Below are 19,943 nucleotides of genomic sequence, written 5' to 3' on the forward strand. Positions count from 1 at the left end.
CAGCTGAAAACTGCAGTCAAGGTGTTCTACCACCTGCACCAGTTATGCGCGCAAAGCGTTCACGGGCAACATTTCTACAGGGTGGTAGCCGAGGAACCGGGTACAGGCTTAACTGTACTTCCATTTTTTTTTTATATTCGTGTTACAGGCTAACCGTTAATCTCTCTTGCAGGTTAACTACAATTCCCTCTACCAGCACCAGCCATGAGACACCAACACAACCGCGATCCAATAAGAGACGGAAAGCCCGTGCCTACCGATTACGTAAGCTCTATTAACGCTCTAAAATAAAGATATGTGTAAATAGTACTTAGAACAACAACTAAATACTCACAGTCTTCAAATCGTTTAATTACTAGGGTTACCCCCTGCACATGTGGACAACCCATTGCCTATTGAACCACTTAAGCTGCCAGGAGCTCAAGCTTGTACTAAATGCCAAGCCAAAAAATTTGCATATGAAACGGCTTTCTCTTGCTGTGCTGACGGGACTATTCAATTACCAACAAATGAATACCCTCCACAACTGGTCAGACTTTACACTTCGCTTGATGAAGTCGCAATCCATTTCCGAACGTTTGCAAGGATGTACAACAACCTCTTTGCATTTAGCTCCATAGGTGGAACCTTTAATGCTACCACCTACAAAGGTATCTATGTTTTTCAACTTCATGGTCAAATATATCATCACATACCTACTTTGCTCCCGAACAATGGTCGACCAAAATACCTACAGCTTTACTTTTATGATGGCCAACATGAAGCATTGAATAGAGCAGGTTGATTTCCAGAGGTAAGGCCAGACATAGTTAACATCCTAATGCAAATTACCGAGACAAATCCTTATGCACGTTTTTTCCGGTCATTAAGAGAACTACCTGTAAACAAAGAGACCCAAATACTGTTAAACAAAAACACCACGTTAGATCAACGGGTGTATAATGCTCCCACATCCGACGAGGTTGCTGTTATTTGGACCGACAATTCATCATCAAGCGAATCTAGCACTCCGTACATAACTGTCACTGCAAAAGATAACCGGGCTCACAGGATTATGCACTATTATGGGTGTTATGATCCTTTACAGTACCCCCTCCTATTTCCATCTGGGGAATGTGGATGGGTACAGGGTTTAAGAAAGACCAGCCCAAGTGTGTTAGGCAACAGAGAAATAGACATACCACCTGGCAGGAGTATCTTACAACTGCCACAGATAGTTGAAGGGCTAATAGAAGACGAATCACGCCGTATGTCAGCATAGTAGCATATATTAATTCACTTTGCACTGTCCAAATTACAGTATAACATACCGCACTACTGCACTCCACTAATTTGAAAAAAAATGTTGAACCAGGTGCAGAACAGGGTTATGGGCCTAAGGATAAGGTTATATCATGCCGGCAATATTACAGCTACAAGTTACAGAATCGCCCTGGGAATATGCTTCTAAGAGCCGGCATGTGTCTCCAACAATACATTGTCGACATGTATGTTAAGATCGAGAACACAAGGCTAGATTATTTTAGAAACAATCAAGAGACGATAAGAGCTGAATTATACCAAGGAATTATTGACACTGTCGAAACTGGAGAATGCCGTGCAATCAAAGTAGGTAAGCGGGTCATTCTACCACCAACATTTTTGGGTGGCCCTAGAGACATGAAGAAGAGATATCTTAATTCAATGGCCCTGGTACATAGGTTTGGAAAACCTGATCTCTTTATCACAATGACGTGCAACGCTGGTTGGCCTGAAATTAAAGACCAGCTCGCTCCAGGAGAAGAGGCGCACAACCATCCCGATTTGGTTGCAAGAGTTTTCCGGGCCAAACTCTTAGCCCTTAAGAAACAAATTGTTGAAAAGCACATCTTTGGAGAGGTAGCTGCTTATGTGTACGTCGTTGAGTTCCAGAAAAGAGGGCTACCTCATGTTCATTTCCTCATAATACTTAAAGATGGGTATAGGCTGAAATGTCCTGCTGATTTTGACAAATTTGTGTGTGCTGAAATCCCAAACACAAATAATCCTTCTCTACGCAAGACTGTGCTAAAACACATGATGCATGGTCCGTGCGGCACGCTGAATCCTAAATGCTCCTGCATGAAGCATCCAAAAACCCCTGGCAAGTGCAAATATGAGTATCCTAAATCCTTTACACCTGCCACTACAACCAATATTGCTGGCTACCCAGAGTATAGAAGGCGGGATACGGGAGACACAGCTCTCATTCGGAAACACAGACTAGATAACAGATGGGTAATCCCTTATAACCCATACTTACTAGCCCTGTTTTTCGCCACTGAATGTCGAAGTATGTTCAACGATGCACGCAGTTAAGTATTTATACAAGTATATCTACAAAGGGCACGACAAAATTTCTTTTAATGTCACTGATAGTGCTGAGCCTCAAACTGTAGATGAAATTTCACAATTTCAATCAGGAAGATGGGTATCTCCCTGTGAAGCAGCCTGGCGAATCTTTGGTTTCGATCTGTTTGAAACACACCCGCCAGTAATGCCTCTCCAAGTGCATTTACCCAACATGAAAACGATACGCCTGCGTACTACTGATAATTTGGCCGACGAGAAGAAAGCACGCACTCCCCTTACTGAATTTTTCAGGAAAAGTGCAACTAAAGGTTGTCCGCGTCTCTTGTATGCCGAATTTTCAGAACACTTCCGCTGGGACACCGGGACTCAAACCTGGGAAGAAAGGAGGAACAAGGTTATCGTAATTGGCAGGCTCGTTTTTGTAGCACCAGCCGAAGGTGAGAGATTCTTCCTTAGGCTATTGCTCTTGCACATCCGTGGACCTACGTTATTTGAAGCCTTAAAGACTGTGAGAGGATACACATGTGCAACGTTCCAAGATGCAGCCTTACGACATGGTCTCTTAGAAGAGGAAGGAAGACTGGCGAGTTGTGTATGGCAGAGGCATGTGCAGTACAGATGCCTGCATCACTCAGACGCCTATTCTCGACCCTGCTCATCTTTTCGCATCCAAAGGATCCATGTTTGTTATGGACCAGACATTATGAGTCATTATCAGAAGACTTTAGTCACAAATATCCGAATCAACCACAAAGAGTAAGCCAACTAACAGCACGGGAAGTGGAACGGTACCTGGAAGCAATGGGCAAAAACATGGCAACATTTGGATTGGACCACCTAGATACATGCACAGATGATGAGTTAAGACGCACCAGAGATATAGTTGACGCACTTGACGCACCAATACCTGAGGATTGTAAATTGTATAAGGCACAACTTAATACCGCTCAAAGAGAAGCATTCACTACAATAATGGAGCATGTTCAGGAGGGGAAACCCGGTGCGTTTTTCGTGGATGGTCCAGGTGGTACTGGTAAGACCTTCCTATACAACGCACTCTACGCTAAAGTTCGTCTTATGGGTCGCATTGTTTTGCCAACAGCATCATCCGGCATTGCCGCTGCAAACATTCCTTCTGGAAGAACAACCCATTCACGGTTCAAGATCCCTCTAGAATGTGAAGTGTCACTAGCATGTGACATTCCTAAACAATGTAGCCTGGCTGCATTGATTGTAGATACAAGCTTGATAATATGGGACAAAGCTTCGATGTCGAAGAGACAGAATATCGAGTCTCTCGACGTTCTTCTTAGAGATTTGTGTGACCCAAACCAGCTTTTTGGGGGCAAAGTAGTTGTCTTTGGGGGAGATTTTCGCCAAACTCTACCAATACTACCTTGGAAGTGTCAACGAGAAATTGTTGAAGCCAGTTTGCTGAGTTCCCCTGTTTGGCCGCACCTAAGAAAATTCAAATTGACTGAGAACATACGGGCTCAAACTGACCCTGAATTTGCACGGTTCTTGCTGTCACTTGGCAACGGACAGTTGCAAACAAAAGAACATGAATATATTGAACTCCCGGCTGGACTTGTGAAGATATTAAATCCGAGTAATGCAAACCCTATCAGCGACTTAGTATCATACGCATTTCCAGAAATTGACAGTAGTGCCCCTTTGGATTCAAGCATTTTCACTAACCGGGCAGTGTTGACCCCGTTGAACAACAATGTAGATGCCATCAACAGCGTGCTAATTGACAAGTTCCCAGGGCAAGCTGTAACCTATACAAGTCATGATACAATGTTAGATGACAACTGTGCAGTATATCCAGCAGAGTTCATCAACAAACTTAACCCCGGTGGAATGAGCCCACACGAGCTTGTTCTCAAGGAAAACTGTCCTGTTATTTTGATCCGGAACCTTCAACCATCATTTGGATTATGCAATGGCACACGGTTGATTTGCAAACGATTCTTACCAAACTCAATAGAATGTGTAATAATGACCGGACAGCATACAGGGGATCACGTGTTCATACCCCGTGTCAAACTACGGCCAGGACCGTCAAGTAACTATCCTTTTCAGTTTCAAAGGAATCAGTTTCCTTTAAAGCTTAGTTTTGCAATGACGATAAACAAATGTCAAGGACAGACTTTAAGCCAAGTAGCTGTGTACCTACCGCGGCCGTGCTTTTCTCACGGCCAGCTTTACGTCGCGCTGTCTAGAGCAAGGAAAGCAAGTCAAATTACCGTGTTCGCAACTCCAGGCCCAGAGTCAGTTCCGCCAACATTTGTGAAAAATGTCGTGTCTTACGATGCACTTTCTCTTGCTGAAATCATTTAGAACAGAAACCACTTCAAGGTGAACAATATTTTCTATTTTAATGGCACATTCACATCTTCCATTTGCATATTCGTAAACTTGTTACACAATCGCAAATGATATGTGCCTGTCTGTTCATAATTGTAGGTCAAAGAAGACCTGACGTAAATACTATGCTGTGACATTTTTATTAGCTGCAACATATGTGGTGACCATCCAGTGTGCAAGGAAGCTGCCCGCGTAGGCCCTGATAGGCTTAACTTCCCAAATGCAACTTTTGCTAGCGGTCCACAGCCTAATTGCAGAGTAACGCATATATTATGTGCTACTAGCTTTTTTTAAAAGTTTGTTTGGTGTTGCTTCAGATGTTTGTTGTCTTTACCAAATGTTTTGTAGCTAGCTTTCCCAAACTGTGTAAAATCTGAACGGGTGTGCTAGCACACCAAACAAACTACTGTCTGATCTCATGGCATATTTATTACCCCAACACAAATTTTCTACCTGTGTAAGAAAATAAATGACACGGTATCAAACACCTTAAATAACAGACATTGAAAGGGAAAAAAGAAAAGGGCGACAACAGTGGACGAATAATAGGAAATACTAATAAAAACAATGATAATAATAATAGTAAAAATAATAATAGTAATAATAATAATAGTAATAATAATAATAATAATAATAGTAATAATCATAATAATAAGAAGAATAGTAATAATAATCATATTTTTTATAATAGTTGTGAAAATAATAGTAATAATAATAACAACAAGAAGAACAGCAATAATAATGATATTAATAATACGAATAACTGTAATAATCATTTTTTTTCTTTTTAAAACACAAAAAAAAAAAACAAAAAAAAAACGCTTAGAGCAAAAAAAATGCAACACATCGTTTGTAATTTAATAACTACTATTCAAAATAATTGGCCCGTGTGGATTATTGCACAGAAATCTACGATTGCAATTAAATAATACAATTATTGTATATGGAAACAACGTTTGGAAAGTACAATAATTTAAAGATAACTAACTAGATGTGTTGGGGGTGTTTTGGAACGTAAATAATAAAAAAGAAAAAAAATATTGAAAGTTATTTAAACTGTACGAGTATGGTTAGTTGGGTAACTATGTGAATAAGAGAAAATAACAGATCAAACATTTATTCTGAATATAAAGAACTAATAAAACACACAATCAATTAATTCTATTAACACCACATCTAGAACACTAATAGTATCCTGGCACAAATCTACTTTGTGTACTAACTACAGTACACCCCATACCCTATGCACCAAAAAGCAAATAAAAGTGTACAATTTACCACTTCTCCATTCTTCCCTCCAGAAAAAAAGCTCACACACCTTATTTTGCAGAGCAAGTTGGTGTGATTTGCAGATAGACTTCGCTCCTATACCATTTTCCTAAAACAGTTGTGTATTCCAGGTACGAGCTTCAAACCATTAACCTCTCTTTATATTATCTGCACATTTCTATTCTAGGCAATTTCTGGCAAATCCGTAATAGTATACATAGTACTAGAAGTTGATGGCGTTAGTGTTCTGATTGTCGGTAAGTTTTAACTATGATTAGACAAAAATACTTGTATGAAGTAGTATTTTATCTCTTCGAAGAGTTTACTCACTTTGCATTTGTTAACTTTATGAATGCATTACTCATGTTAATAGAATAAAACTACTTTCTAGCACCCCCATCAATTAATAAAAATAAGGAAACTTGATACATATTTGGGAGGAGAAACCCACAATAAGGAGGTACTGCCTACTTAATCCAATATAATTGCGCCAAAAATAGTACGTCATAGTAATGGTTACAGTTTGCGTAGTAAATATCACAACTACAGCCATGATCCTAAATGCAATTCTGTTTAGGGTTTAAGAATGTTCAGTTGATAATTTTAAATAAAAACAAGAAAAAAAAAAGGTATGCAAGGTATAAACAATAAAGTTCTAAGTAACACACTGCTATTACATAAGGCATTTTACGAGAACCAAAAGTCTCACAGTTATTTGATATTGCCGTTTCTTTCGTATTTCTGTGTTAACTCTTGAACAGGGAATAATCATGTCAGACGGTCGGGTATATTTAGACTCTCTCAACAGCAACAGCACGAATTATAAGGTGAAAGTCAAGGTCGTTCAGAAAGGGAAACCCCAAAGGTCTGCAAGAGATGTACTATACCAAACAGTGGTCCTGCAAGATGATAAGGCAAGAACTTTTGAATACTAACACTGTGCCTTGTTCCAGATATCAAATTAATGCACAAGTGTTATTAACAACCATTGTTTCTTTTGGTAGATAGTATGCTAGATGCACCTATATTGCTTGTTTATTTTTCTGAATAACTTTTATGTTTTAACACAAACTTAAATGTTTTTGGATTTTGTGTTAAAGACCCACAATGACGTAACTGTTTTAAGAGGTTCTTTACTTTTCTTCTCTCTACTGAATAGGTAGACAGTGTGTTTAGTGTACCAAAACTTACATGTGCGCTCGTTAGCACATGATAAGAGCATTGTATTCATCTAATATTTGTAGTTTAAAATTGTTTTAAATTATCTTAAATGAGTTCTTCTATATATGCCTCATTATACTGGTTTTCTAACACGAACCTCCCCTGTGCAGGGAAATAAAATGAGGGGCACATTGTTTGGGGATCAAATATCGGGCCACGTAGACGCCCTTGTATCTAACGGAGTTTACGAGATTGCGAATGCTCCCATAAAGACTTTGCCAGATCAGTATAGGAGGGATCCTACTGAATTACCATACACAATGGGTTTTGGTCGCCAAACATTCATTCACCCGCTATCTACGCCTGAGGCATGCCTTCCAGAATACCTTTGTGTCTCTCAAGTGCCAAAAACAGCTACCCTATATGACATATTTGGTCAGCTTTAGTTCTGTGCACGCAGCAATACACACTTATGTGGTAGTACATTTCCATTACTTTCAAAATCGCACCTTTCAGATGTCATTGGAACACTACTATATGTGGAACCGGTTGCGCGAGAAGTCACCACTAAACAAGGTCGTAAAAATACAGTCAGGGAGATTATCATCACTGACCACGAGTAATTTTTTAAGTCTTTCTTAAATTAATAGGCCAGTAAGCCTAACTGAAACTGACAACAACATACATCAAACAGAACTGATCAGCCAATTGTGGTTTCGGCGTGGAATGAACTATCTCATAACGACTGTGAACAGCTTGCATCCTTGGTCACCTCATTACCAGTTATAGGGTTCACAGGTTTAAGGGTTTCCCCTTTCAGAGGTATTACATGCCAACCGTCCAATTTTTTTTAAAAATAAAAACAAAAAAAATCCCAGCCTTTTTAATTCCTTGTTACTGTAATCTGCAGGTTTCTCTTTAACATGCACCATGTCAACAATAATCGACGTGCAGCCAGTTGGGCCTAAGGTATATAATCTGAAAGAATGGTACGCCGCCTTTACAAGAACATCCCATGTTTATTTATTGCAGATACTATCATTTCATTTTCCATTTCACAAAACGTGCTTCCTACATACTATTGTGAGGGATCCTAACACGCCAGTTCCCGTTGTGAAGCTCAGTTATCTGAAAAACAAAAAGGTATTAACAAAACAAAACACACCTAATAACACCAAAACTATATTTAGCAACACATAAGTACACGTTGATTGATAGAATTAGGAAGCCAATACCCACACTACAAGTGTTGCATCAACATATAGTTAGATATAAACACAACTGCTGTCCAAAAACCTACATCAAAGGTGCGTTTGTACAAGGAACTGCTGTGTAAGTTAAACAGGCCAAAAGCACACTTCAGGACGAGCGCTACCAACTGAATGTAACCGTCCCTAATCCAGAATTACAGAAGGTGAACGCATATCTAGGGTGCTCCAACTGTGGGAAAAGGACGGAGTATGTAGCTGGACAAACCTTCAAATGTGAGACATGTACCAAAGACGAGGTGGTGTCTGAACCAAGGTAAACTAACCCCTTTCATTAACAGTACACCTCCCACAAACGTCCATCCCACCCAATATTTACCTCTATGCCTGTCAATGCAGAATCACCTTCAATTGTGAAGTATCTGATGGCACAGACCAACTAGAAATAACAACATTTACAGCAGATACTGTGGCTCTCTTTCAGATGTCTGCAGCAGATATATTCCACCTTAAGCACTCGGTATGGATCTCATTTCAGTTTAAAAATTCTCTATATTAAATTGCACCTAAAAGCAAAGTCCATCTGTATTTTTTTATCTGTTATAACATTTGGTAACTGATAAACACACACAAGTCCAACTCTGCCATATATAGTACATTTGCTAATACCCTATACCCACCAATATGATGACTCTAACTCTTCTAAAGCACGTTCCCCCCACGCTACTCCTTAGCACACCCCTCTTAAGCTTTACCTTTCTTATTTCTTAAAGGAGGACAATACAACATTTGGGAAAGTTTGCGATTCCCTCAGAAACAAACCTTTCATAATTGAGGTTTCACCAAAGACAGCGCTGTCAAGAAACAACACATTGCAGTGGGCTCTACGCCAGGTCATTGCTTGCCCTTCCCAAAATGTGTCTGCTGAAAAATATTACGACCCGGCGCGAGTCTCGAACAGCATTTAAATCGTTGTACAGCCGTCTCCATCAGTAGCCAGAAAGTTGGATTTCGGGGAATCAGTGCAGAAGGCCTCAGACCTGACACTGATTGAAGTACAAGTCAGTTCTGACTATCCATCTTTACGAAAACTTCCTTCCTCAATAGCACCAACAACCGAAACAGTACCATTGACAGCTATTACTACTGAAGAACAAACCGCCCCTGCACAAACTGAAGCTGCTGGAACAACACCATCGTCAATAACACTCTCCCCCAAAACCGCTCAGACTGAAACTACTCCTGTACCGGCCACACCTAACCTCAAAGCACCTAAAATAGAAAAGAAATCTGCTGTCACACCAGAAACCCCTGCACAGAGCACTCCAAAGCGCACCAATGTTAAGCCAGCTGCTACCCCTCCTTCGAAAAAGAATAAGGGAAGTACCAGCTCAACGGCAAACAATTAGGCCACTCCTGTAGAAGCACCCGCTGTTTGCATACAGCATGTTTGTAAATATTAACTATCTTTCATTTTCCTACCAGACAGGCCTCTAAGACGCACCTTCTTGCCACTTCTACTACATGATGTGGTTGTATAAAGGCTATAGGGTGTCTACCATGTTTTGGGAACACGTTTGCACACCTAGCTATGTGTTCCATCCAAAAGCACCATGCTATCGCTTTTGGATTTAAGTACCCAAAAAACTTGTAGCCTCTTGGACTCCATGAATTAAACGCTTGTTATGAAAAAAAAAACGTCCCAATGTATGGAACGAGCTTTAGACTTTCATTAAGCAATGAACTACTACTCATCATTTCAATAATTGTTTATAACTGCAAGATCCCTATGCATTTAACAATTCTGATTGCTGGACAACGGCGTTTAACTGTTTAGATGTCAACCACATTGCATAGATGGTAAGGTAATGCTCTTTTAATCTATCAGGAATACTTGTACGGTGGTTCCATTACCATTGAAGGTACACGGGAAAACCTTGCTTACAACGTATACATAAAATGACTTGCACAAACCCGTTCTACGATTGTTATTTCACGTATTATTATCAACCGACCCAATGCTGCATGTACACACAAATAGTAAAGGCCGAACTATATGATTTCAATTCAGCATCTTTCCAGTTCGGTGACATAATCGCCTATCACACGACTACTTCACGGCTTACACAGAAAGCATAACAAACCATCCCATCTAAAGCAAACCTACATCTAACCAGCAAGTTGAAACCTAACTACATATCCCCTCTTTACAACACAATCCCCTAAAATGAGAAAGTTATATGCAATGCTCAGCAAGTGCCATTGCTATAATAAATGCTGGCAACACGATTCCCTCAAACAAGCAAGTTATATGCAGTACTCAATCACTGACACAGCCAAAAAAAAAAACACACACTCAACCTCATTAGACTTTATAGGCCATCCCTACCTACATTCCTAGATTGCATGCCCACAAAAGATCTTGAAAATATTACATTTATCAAGTAATACTAAGACTATCCTTTGAATTGTTTGTCTTAAGCAACAAACATATATATATATATATATATATATATATATATATATATATATATATATATATATATATATATATATATATGGGTTATTTAATATCATTACTCCAAACTATTCGAGTGCTTCTCAAATTACTCTCAACTTTAATTTAACTAGCAATATACTCAACTATTACACATATCCGCTTTTAATAGAATTGTCTCTTTTTTAACCTAAAGTAGCAGGTAAACCTAAGCGGGATCCACTACTTCATCTTCTCCCACCCAAACTTTCCTCCATTATTGTTCCTCTTCATACCCAACTTCCTCCGTCTTCAATTAAAATCCATCAACTTCATTATAATCAACTTCCTCCTGCATTTTTTTTCCAATTAAAATCTTCTCTATCCCATTACCATCTATACATCAGCCGTCGACCACCATAATTCTTCACCTTCGCATCCTTTTCTCTACTGTTTCACCTAGAAAATAGAGGTCACTGCCTACCCTGCCTCACTTTCCTTCCGTTGACCACCGCGACTTTGACCTCTTACATCCTCCAAGCCTCTTTGTCTTCTTCATGCACCCTTCCACTAACAGTTGATTTAAATTTCTAAAACCCTAGATCCCCAAATCAATTTAGGGTAAATATTAATTTGGGGCTTAATTGAGGGTATCCCGTGATAATTTGTGTGTAACTGGTTATGGATGGACGGTAGTGATTGTGATTTGTCGATGATAATGGAAAAGCCACCTTTAAGGGTTGATTACCCTATCTGATAAACGGCGTATGCACTCACTCACTAACCCCATATTGAACAAGTCATCATCCAGGGATTCGTTCTTAAAACAAAAGACAGGCCCACTCGAATTCTGAGATTCAAGCTCTCTCTTCCTCCACTAGTCACTAGGAATTCTCTTCTTTGAAATTCAAGCCTTTCTCTGAACTCTGAAAACAAGCTTTGGACGGGGATCAAGCCCATCAAGGGATCCCAAGTCTCTTTCTCTTACGTTATTTATCATATGCTTCTTGTGAATTTGTTGAAATTTCTCTCAATTGGTCAAGTTGGGTTCAATGATTGCTATTGGACTTCAATATTCTTAATTTCATGTCGAAATCCCTGGTACACAACTGGTTTCATGCGAAAAAGGCGGGGATGAAAATCGTAAGTAAACGCCTGGTATGATGTGTCATGGGGTGAGTTGGTAAGGATAATAAGGGAAGTGACTTGTTAGACAGGTAACCGGTTACCCGAGTATAATCTAAGAAGAGAGGCTAATACTATAGTTTATTGTAAGTTAAATTAAAGTTTAGAGTATTTTGAGAAGGGGGGTAATAGTTTGTAGTATTCATGTTAAATAACCCTATATATATATATATATATATATATATATGGCTTGCATACAATTATCATTATACCTCTTTAAAAAAAAGTGTTAAAGAAACCATAAAACCGTTAGACAGTAGCACCCTAAATCACAAATATTGATTGTCAACTTAATCCAAGGCATACCACCTTAGCTTTGTCGTTTGGTGTTAAAGTATAGTAGCAAATCAGCACGACGCGTTTATAGCGTAGTATAACAAAATAATAGTGTATTCACAATCCGCCAACAACATGCTCTGTATACCTATATCATAAGAGCAACATAACTAACATAGAATTATATAATTTTAACCACGTTTTCGACATGTGATTGACACTTTATTTTAACAACTAATTTCCCTGATTGTTTGACCAACACTATCTAATCTATGCAGCTCACCATGAGACCTAGGCAAAAGCACATCAGAGAAATTTCAGGACCCACCGGTCCGTACACCATTAGAGCAAGAGTCATCGAAAAAATGGATGTCCATTCTGAACCAGATGGCCAAGGCTTGGAGCTCCAAATAATCACGTTCCAAGATGAAGAGGTAACTCTAACAATTTTAGGCTTAGACTTCAATATTATACATTGTCTTAAGAACATAAAATGTCACGCAATCTACTATTTAAGTGTTCAGAGCAATACAAAATATGCAAGTCATTGACAACATTCCTTAATAGCTAGAGAAGACTTAATTAGTTATGTCATTATTAACATTCAAGATAAAAAAAAAAAAAAAAAAAATACAGCATGTTTTTAAACAAGGATGGTCAAAGCAAAATTAAGTGATGCTCAGAACAACACCAAACAGTCTACAAAACCTCAGAATTAGAAGCCTTCAGAGCTGTGCATGCTAACCTTTAACTTATAATTATGCATAAACTATATAGAGAACACTCTTGCCAGATTCTTTAATTTAAAATTCCGCACGAGTATTGTGTAGCCAGTGTTCATATCCACCAAAAACAACAGCTTAAACAGACTGTCGAAAAAAAAAGCCCTCATATTTCATAATTTATTTTGCTGAGCAAAATTTCTACCTGTATTACAATTTTAATAGTACATTTGTTCCTTTTCTGCAGGGCACTAAGATGCAGACATTCCTACACAATGATGAGCTTGAAATATTTGAGGACATGATCCAAGACGACATGGAATACGACATATCCAATGCAAAAATACAGTTAGTCGTTGACGCGGCTTCAGAAGGACCTGCTGGACAGATGTACGACCTATATTTCAACATAAATACCATTATCCAACCTGTATCTGATACAGAAGTTCCTGCGACATCTAATTACGCATTAATTGGATCAATCCCCAGAAAGGTTACACTGGAAGATCGCTATGGTAAGGCACATTGTACTAAAGTTAACAATTTGCTTCAAATCCTATAACATACAACCCCCCCACCCTTAAAAAAAACAAACCAAAAATAGTCATTTCGTAATTAACTACATCTCCAAATTTTAGATGTGTTAGGCGTTGTTATATATGTGGACCGATGCAGCCATACTACTGCCAACACAGGGTAGACATCAGATGTTTGCGAACTAATGATTGTTGATCACAGGTCAGAACAATCCCAAATTGATGATAACCTCCAAACTTTTAGGGAAAATACCTATATCAAAACATTCAGTTTCAATTGTCGTTTGCATGTGCAGCCATGAACAGATAATGATAGTAACAGCCTGGTAAGATATGCCTTTGAAAGAGTGTTGGGCATTACATTCCATAGCATCAAGTTTTCCTATTGTTGCCTTTACAGCTCTAATGCCTAGCTACCAAAAAGGTAGTTTTAATATCAAATTAGATCACTTTAAGATCAGTTACAGGTGCTATACATGACCAAAATAACAATGCTATGAACTTTAGGTTTCTCCCTCTCAACAAAGCATTCAACGTTCGTGGTCTTAGATCCACCAGGAAAGGAGGCCGACTCACTCAGGAGTTGGTAAGAGCTTTTCAATAACAAGTTGTTAACCTCACCCTATTGCACACACTACTAAATAAAGGAAAATTACAGGGCCACGGAAAGCAGGACCCTACTTCATGCAAAAAGACAACATGTCTTCGAAGTCCGTCTTCCAGAAATCACACGTGCAATCAAAACAATTGAAAGTCTCCTCGAAAAGGGGGTAAGTGTAATATACGTCTCACTTATATAGGGGAAAAAAACATACAAAAAAAAAACAAAAAAATAACGTACTGCATTATCCAATCGTAATTACTAAGTACAATTTAATACCTTGAAATACAGACAAACAACACCTTATAAGAGGAACACCAGTGGCTACATGTGACACTACATCAATTTGACCCGAAAGATGTCCACTTATACCTTGGTTGTAATAATTGCGGCACTGGCAACGCTGAAGAAATAGGTGTTCCATATATGTGTGCTGCTTGCCTACAGGAAGACGTCATCTCCACTCCAAGGTATTAATGTAACTAACCAAAGTCCACAATTCAGCACTTAAAGCCTTCTCCCAATAATGCTTTCTGTATACAGGATGGCGGCAACGTTTGAAGTAGCAGACGAGACTGGCGTGTATACTCTATCTGCATACAATGAAAATATGGAAAGCCTTTTGGAATTGAAGGCTGCTATCTTATACTCTATGACTCCACAGGTTTTCTCCGTCTCTATAGGCCTTTGGGAATTGTCGACCCTGCTATATTCATTTAAAACCCTGTATATTTCCCACCTACAAAGAGATTTGCAGAACCGTAATAGCCTGCTTACAAGACCTAGAGCAATTTTAAGCTCCTGCCCTTGTCTTATGCCACCTCAGGAATATGACTAACAATAAGACATACTTTTATTCTTCAACTAAACATTCGTACACGTTCCTTAAATGCAGGAAAAACATGCCTACCTCAAATACACTGCAAGCAGATTCAGGGCAAATAAATTGTACGTTCAGGTCGTACCTACTTCAGCTCTTTCTAGAAGTCAAGAGTTGAAGTGGGTGCTCAAGAAGATATCTCTAATCTAGACAACAAATAGATCAGAAATAATTTGAAGGATTTTGAAGCAGATTTGTTGCAAGTGCAAACTGCCACGTGTAAGTAGGAAACGTTTCAGGTTAGGTAACCTTGAAACAGTTATCCAAAAAACTGCAGTAGCGAGAATGACAAACTGGAAACCCCTACCTTTTGGTGTATAATTATTAAGCTTTTTAGCAAACCTACGTTGTACTAAATGTATATATTCCTACCTTTGGCAAAGTTGAATGGCACCAAAATCGTTTAATCCTACGTTTATCGTGCCTTTACAATGCTTCTACGTGGTTCCGCCTACGCTATACTAAAACATTGACCCACCCAGGATTATATATAGAGCTACTCAAGTTCAATTTATGCACCGGTAGAGCCAAACCACGTTAACAAATTAACATGCCATTCCAAATCTACGGAAACTTGAAATACACCCAAATACCAAGAAAATCCGGTCGAATGTTCGTCAAATTGAAGCTCCGCGCCCGGAAGGGCGCGGCGCAGCGACTAGTAAGAGTAAAAGTAAAGAGGAATTGTCGAAATAGGTTTATATATCTCTTCACGCATTACTATCGAACCCGGCTGAAAATCCGTAAAACACGACTTACTCGATCGAGTGCCACACTTACTCGATCGAGTACCCATCAGCAAAACACTGTTTCGAAATCCAAACTCACTTACTCGACAGAGTAAGCCCCACTCGATAGAGTACCAAAAAACATAGAAAACCGTAGTATTACAGGCACCCCTTAGCCTCACAAGTGTTAAATTGTCTCATCTTTTATCTAAGTGAGATTAACTTATTCCTCGTTTATTTTTGGATGACGAGGGAATCCGAAGTTTCTACTTTTGTTGGACATTCGGTAAATCCTCAAGTATACGTAATTAGCCACCCTATGGTGACCAATTCGAAGTCTTGACGGCATAGCCCAATCCATAAATACTCCATAAGACTGCTCTTAGAAGAATTTAACCTGAAATCCTTGAGAGTTCTCATCCAAATTTTTACCATTAGATTTGCCGGCAAACTCTTTTTTTTTTATCCGTGGAAAACACTCACATATGGAAATATATGAATTTGTACAAATGTTTTCGTATTCTTTCTATATTCTCATGGAACCAATCCACCCAACTACAAAATTCCTTCTCTTGCAACTAATAAAATTTTATTTCGTTCCTTTTTATAAGTTTTTATATGAATGGAAAAGTTATCCTCCCTTTATCTCGATCATTTGGTTATCTTTGGTTTTGGCACAAAGACCAAGAAAAGAAGACAAAGCAATTTATTAGATGACAAGAGTCCAAATTGGGTGTGGACTGTGAAGGATTCAATTGCTTGTCAAAACCATCTTAAGATAGAAATGCAAACAAATGAGTGAAACACCTAAAATAAAATCAATTAGTCTTGTTGAAGACGGATCGGAGCAAGTGACGGATAATGCCACTCACAAAACGGATAGGGGGGACAAGGTGGGGGCACCCCCATGTGCTTCCATCTTTCCTCTATTTGAGTCATTTGTGAGGGAAAATGGTATCCGTGGAGTGACGGATATGTGCCGTCACAAATGAGATTTTGTTCATTTGTGAAATAAAATATGCAAACAAAAACTATATCCAATGAGTATAACTTTCTTTTCCAATATTGCAAACCAATCAAAACACTTGGAATTTGTGTGTTTTAGTTTCTTTAATTGGACCTACATGCACACACATGATGAATGGAATGTCTCTTATTGATTGAAGGATTTGAAGTAAGTTACATGGTCTAATTAGGATTGGGCTCAATGTTTCTTATTGATTTCGGACTATTTGTGATACTCCTATACAAAGGTCTGGATTTGGAGTCTTTTATGTTTTGGGTTGAATTAGCCTTATTTTCATGCTACATGGAATGGATTCAATGGGAACTTTTCAATGCCAATAAAATCAGTACGAGAGGAAGCATCGCAGTTCCTCCAGCATAATACTCGTAGCATGCATATATAGCAGTAGAATCACAACATTTTGAGTGTGATTCTTAGGCCGCACCTTGATTATGATCTGCAATTTGTTTTACTTAAATTGGCTAATCTCTTTGTTCCGGTTATTTGTTTTTTTATTGAATGTCTTATTCATTTATTTACTTTTCTATATTATGAAGGTTTTTTATAGATAATTTACTAGGAGTAATTTGTTCATACACATCCATTATGATTCACTTATCATCCACTATCAACCATCACAAATAGTCGTCTTCTTCCATTTCCTTGATCTTTGTGCCAAAATCCAAGGTAAAGAAATGATCAAAACAAAAAGAATATGAAATATAACTACTTTTCTTTTAATATACGAGTAAATTTTTTTTTTTTTTTTATGTGTGTGTATTGAAAACTGAAAAGTTGAGGTTAATAGACTAGGATTATGAGTTCATCTGAGTAGCTAATAACAAAGCACAACAGTACAACACACATACCTTTACATCGTGTGCAAGCCTAGTTCGTTTTTACATACAGAATTTTTGATGACAGGTTGGAACCCGAAAAGAAAAGATACTAAAATTTACATATTGTCCAACGAAAGAAAATTTATCAACTGGAGGATAAAGAACTTAAATTGTCTGGGCGAGGTTTTAAAATATACCTGTTGGACTTTTAGTCCTAATTAATTGTTTTGATAATGACAGTAATGATTTGTATGTGGACATAATATTATAAACATATGCGTGTAATTGTGTGCTTAAGTCTTAATATAGAAAGGAACAATTCTGATACGACGACAAAGCTTGAAGTTTGGACCAAGGAGGTACAACTTCAAATACACTTGATCGATGTATTCAAGCAAGATCAAGATCAGAAATCAACCACGAGACTCAAGATGAGAGACTTGTGAAGAGACGATTCGTTTACTGAAGATCTACTGAAGATTAGATAGTATAGGTCGTCATCCGGTAATGGTTTTACTTTGTTTGATTTAAAGGTTAGTGAAGTTATGACCTAATAGCCATAACTTCATTGCTAGATAAAAATGATGCGTTAATTTTTGGAAAATATATTTTTAGTGATTTATAAAAATAAAAGAGTATTTATTTTAATTGGAATTAATTAATAAGAATTTAAGTTGAATAAACTATTGGTTTGTAACACGATATTTATGTCGTCATGCAACCTAGGTTTTTAACTTAATTCTATCTCGATTTGTTGTGGGCTATGGAAGTAAGAATGGACCGAAGGAAGCCAAGGGGCCGGCCGAACCCTAGGAGGCCGAAACCCTAGGAGGCCAAATTCCTCCATCCTTTGCCTCTTACTTGTTCATCAAGTCGTTTAGGTTTTATTATTCCACAACATTCTTAAACCCTAATTTCAGAACATTCCTAAACCCTAATTCTCTCTACTATAAATACTCTCATTCATTCATCATTTAAAAGTGACACACATATACACTTTTAAAGAGAAAAATATTTTAAGCAAAATTCTTTGAGCCTTAATTATTATTTTATAATTTGCTTATACAAAAATTGCGCATCAATTTTGTCAATCACTCGAAGAAAAATCGTTATAGGATACTAAGTGCACAAAGATAGTATACTCACTCGCATAACGTGAGATTATTATTTATCGTTGTACTTTTCTTATTAACGTAAGAGCAACCTAGAGTATTTAGCGATACTGATATAGGATTCTTTTTCACCCTTTTTCCCCTCTAATTTCATGCTTTCCGACTCCATTTGAGTCGGTTTTGTACTTCCTTTCTCGAATTTCGTGTCCCAATTCCCTTTACTATGACGTTGTGGCCTCCTTGCAGAAATTGAGGCGGGAACGGGTGAAATGAAGCAAGGAAGACGTGTTTACTAAGCTTTGCATGGAAGAAGAAGGGAATCATGCTGAGAGGTATTCCCAGTAGGAGGCCAAGAAGTCGGCCATTTGGGAGTGCATGTGTATACAATCAAGACGAAATCAAGCAAGGAGCATCACCGGCCCGGTGTTTGAAGGCTAGCCAGCCTACCGGGAGAACATACAATTTGAAATCACAAGTTTTTGAAGTAAGTTACAGGAACTTCCCGGTCGGATGGCCGACCGGCCGGCTACCGGGAGTTCCCCAAACCCGAAGTCAAGATTCAAGTCAAACGTGTCCCCCAGGTCGGTGGCTGAGGACCTAAGGATTGACCGCCATGCATACCGATGACTTCCAAAATTTATTTCAACTTCCAGGGACCTCAGTAGCCGGCCAGAAAGCCAAGTGACCGGGTGACCGGCAGCCGGTGACCGGCACCACTGACCGGCCGGAATTCAGATTTCGTGTTTTCAAGCCCATTTCAAATCCTACCCTAATCCTGGTGGAAACTATATATACCCCCTCCCTTAACCATTTGTACACTCTCCAGGATGAAATTATTTCCTTTTCCAAGTTTCAAACTTTGTTAATCATTTTGTTAATCATTCTTTAATTAGACAAGTTATTCAATTAGTTAGTAATTGAAATTGGGTTGTAAGAAGATTGAAGGTTCCTCCTTCTTTATTTTTCTATCCTAATTCATTTTCTTGCTATTGAGTTGGTATTATTTCTCTCCCTATTTTCATTAGTTTACATTTGCTTTTTCTTTAAGTTGGTTTGGTTGTTTATGTTAAATTTGCATCTTTGTTGTTTGATTGTTGTTGTTTTCTTTATTGTTCATCTTTTCATTGTTCATCTTTGTTGTTTACACCCAAAGATTCAATCTTTGAGTTGATTGTGTTAAAGATTGTGTCTTTTAGTTTACTCATCCTTGTTATTAGATTAAATCATCTTTATTCATAATTAT

General features: G+C 38.3%; 2 protein-coding genes across 2 annotated transcripts; both read left to right on the forward strand.

Annotated features, from left to right (window-relative positions):
• The first annotated feature begins 820 nt into the window (after positions 1–820).
• Positions 821–3,091, forward strand: LOC141648681 (uncharacterized). The gene is made up of 3 exons (XM_074457404.1): positions 821–1,247; positions 1,355–2,311; positions 2,418–3,091. Exons 1-3 carry the CDS (start codon positions 821–823, stop codon positions 3,089–3,091), a joined length of 2,058 nt encoding a protein of 685 aa, XP_074313505.1.
• A 53-nt stretch (positions 3,092–3,144) lies between these two features.
• Positions 3,145–4,674, forward strand: LOC141648682 (ATP-dependent DNA helicase PIF1-like). Its single transcript, XM_074457405.1, has one exon. The coding sequence runs from the start codon at positions 3,145–3,147 to the stop codon at positions 4,672–4,674; it is 1,530 nt and encodes a 509-aa protein (XP_074313506.1).
• The last annotated feature ends 15,269 nt before the right edge of the window (positions 4,675–19,943 follow it).

This window comes from Silene latifolia, chromosome 3 (assembly GCF_048544455.1).
Source record: "Silene latifolia isolate original U9 population chromosome 3, ASM4854445v1, whole genome shotgun sequence".
Lineage (NCBI taxonomy): Eukaryota > Viridiplantae > Streptophyta > Magnoliopsida > Caryophyllales > Caryophyllaceae > Silene > Silene latifolia.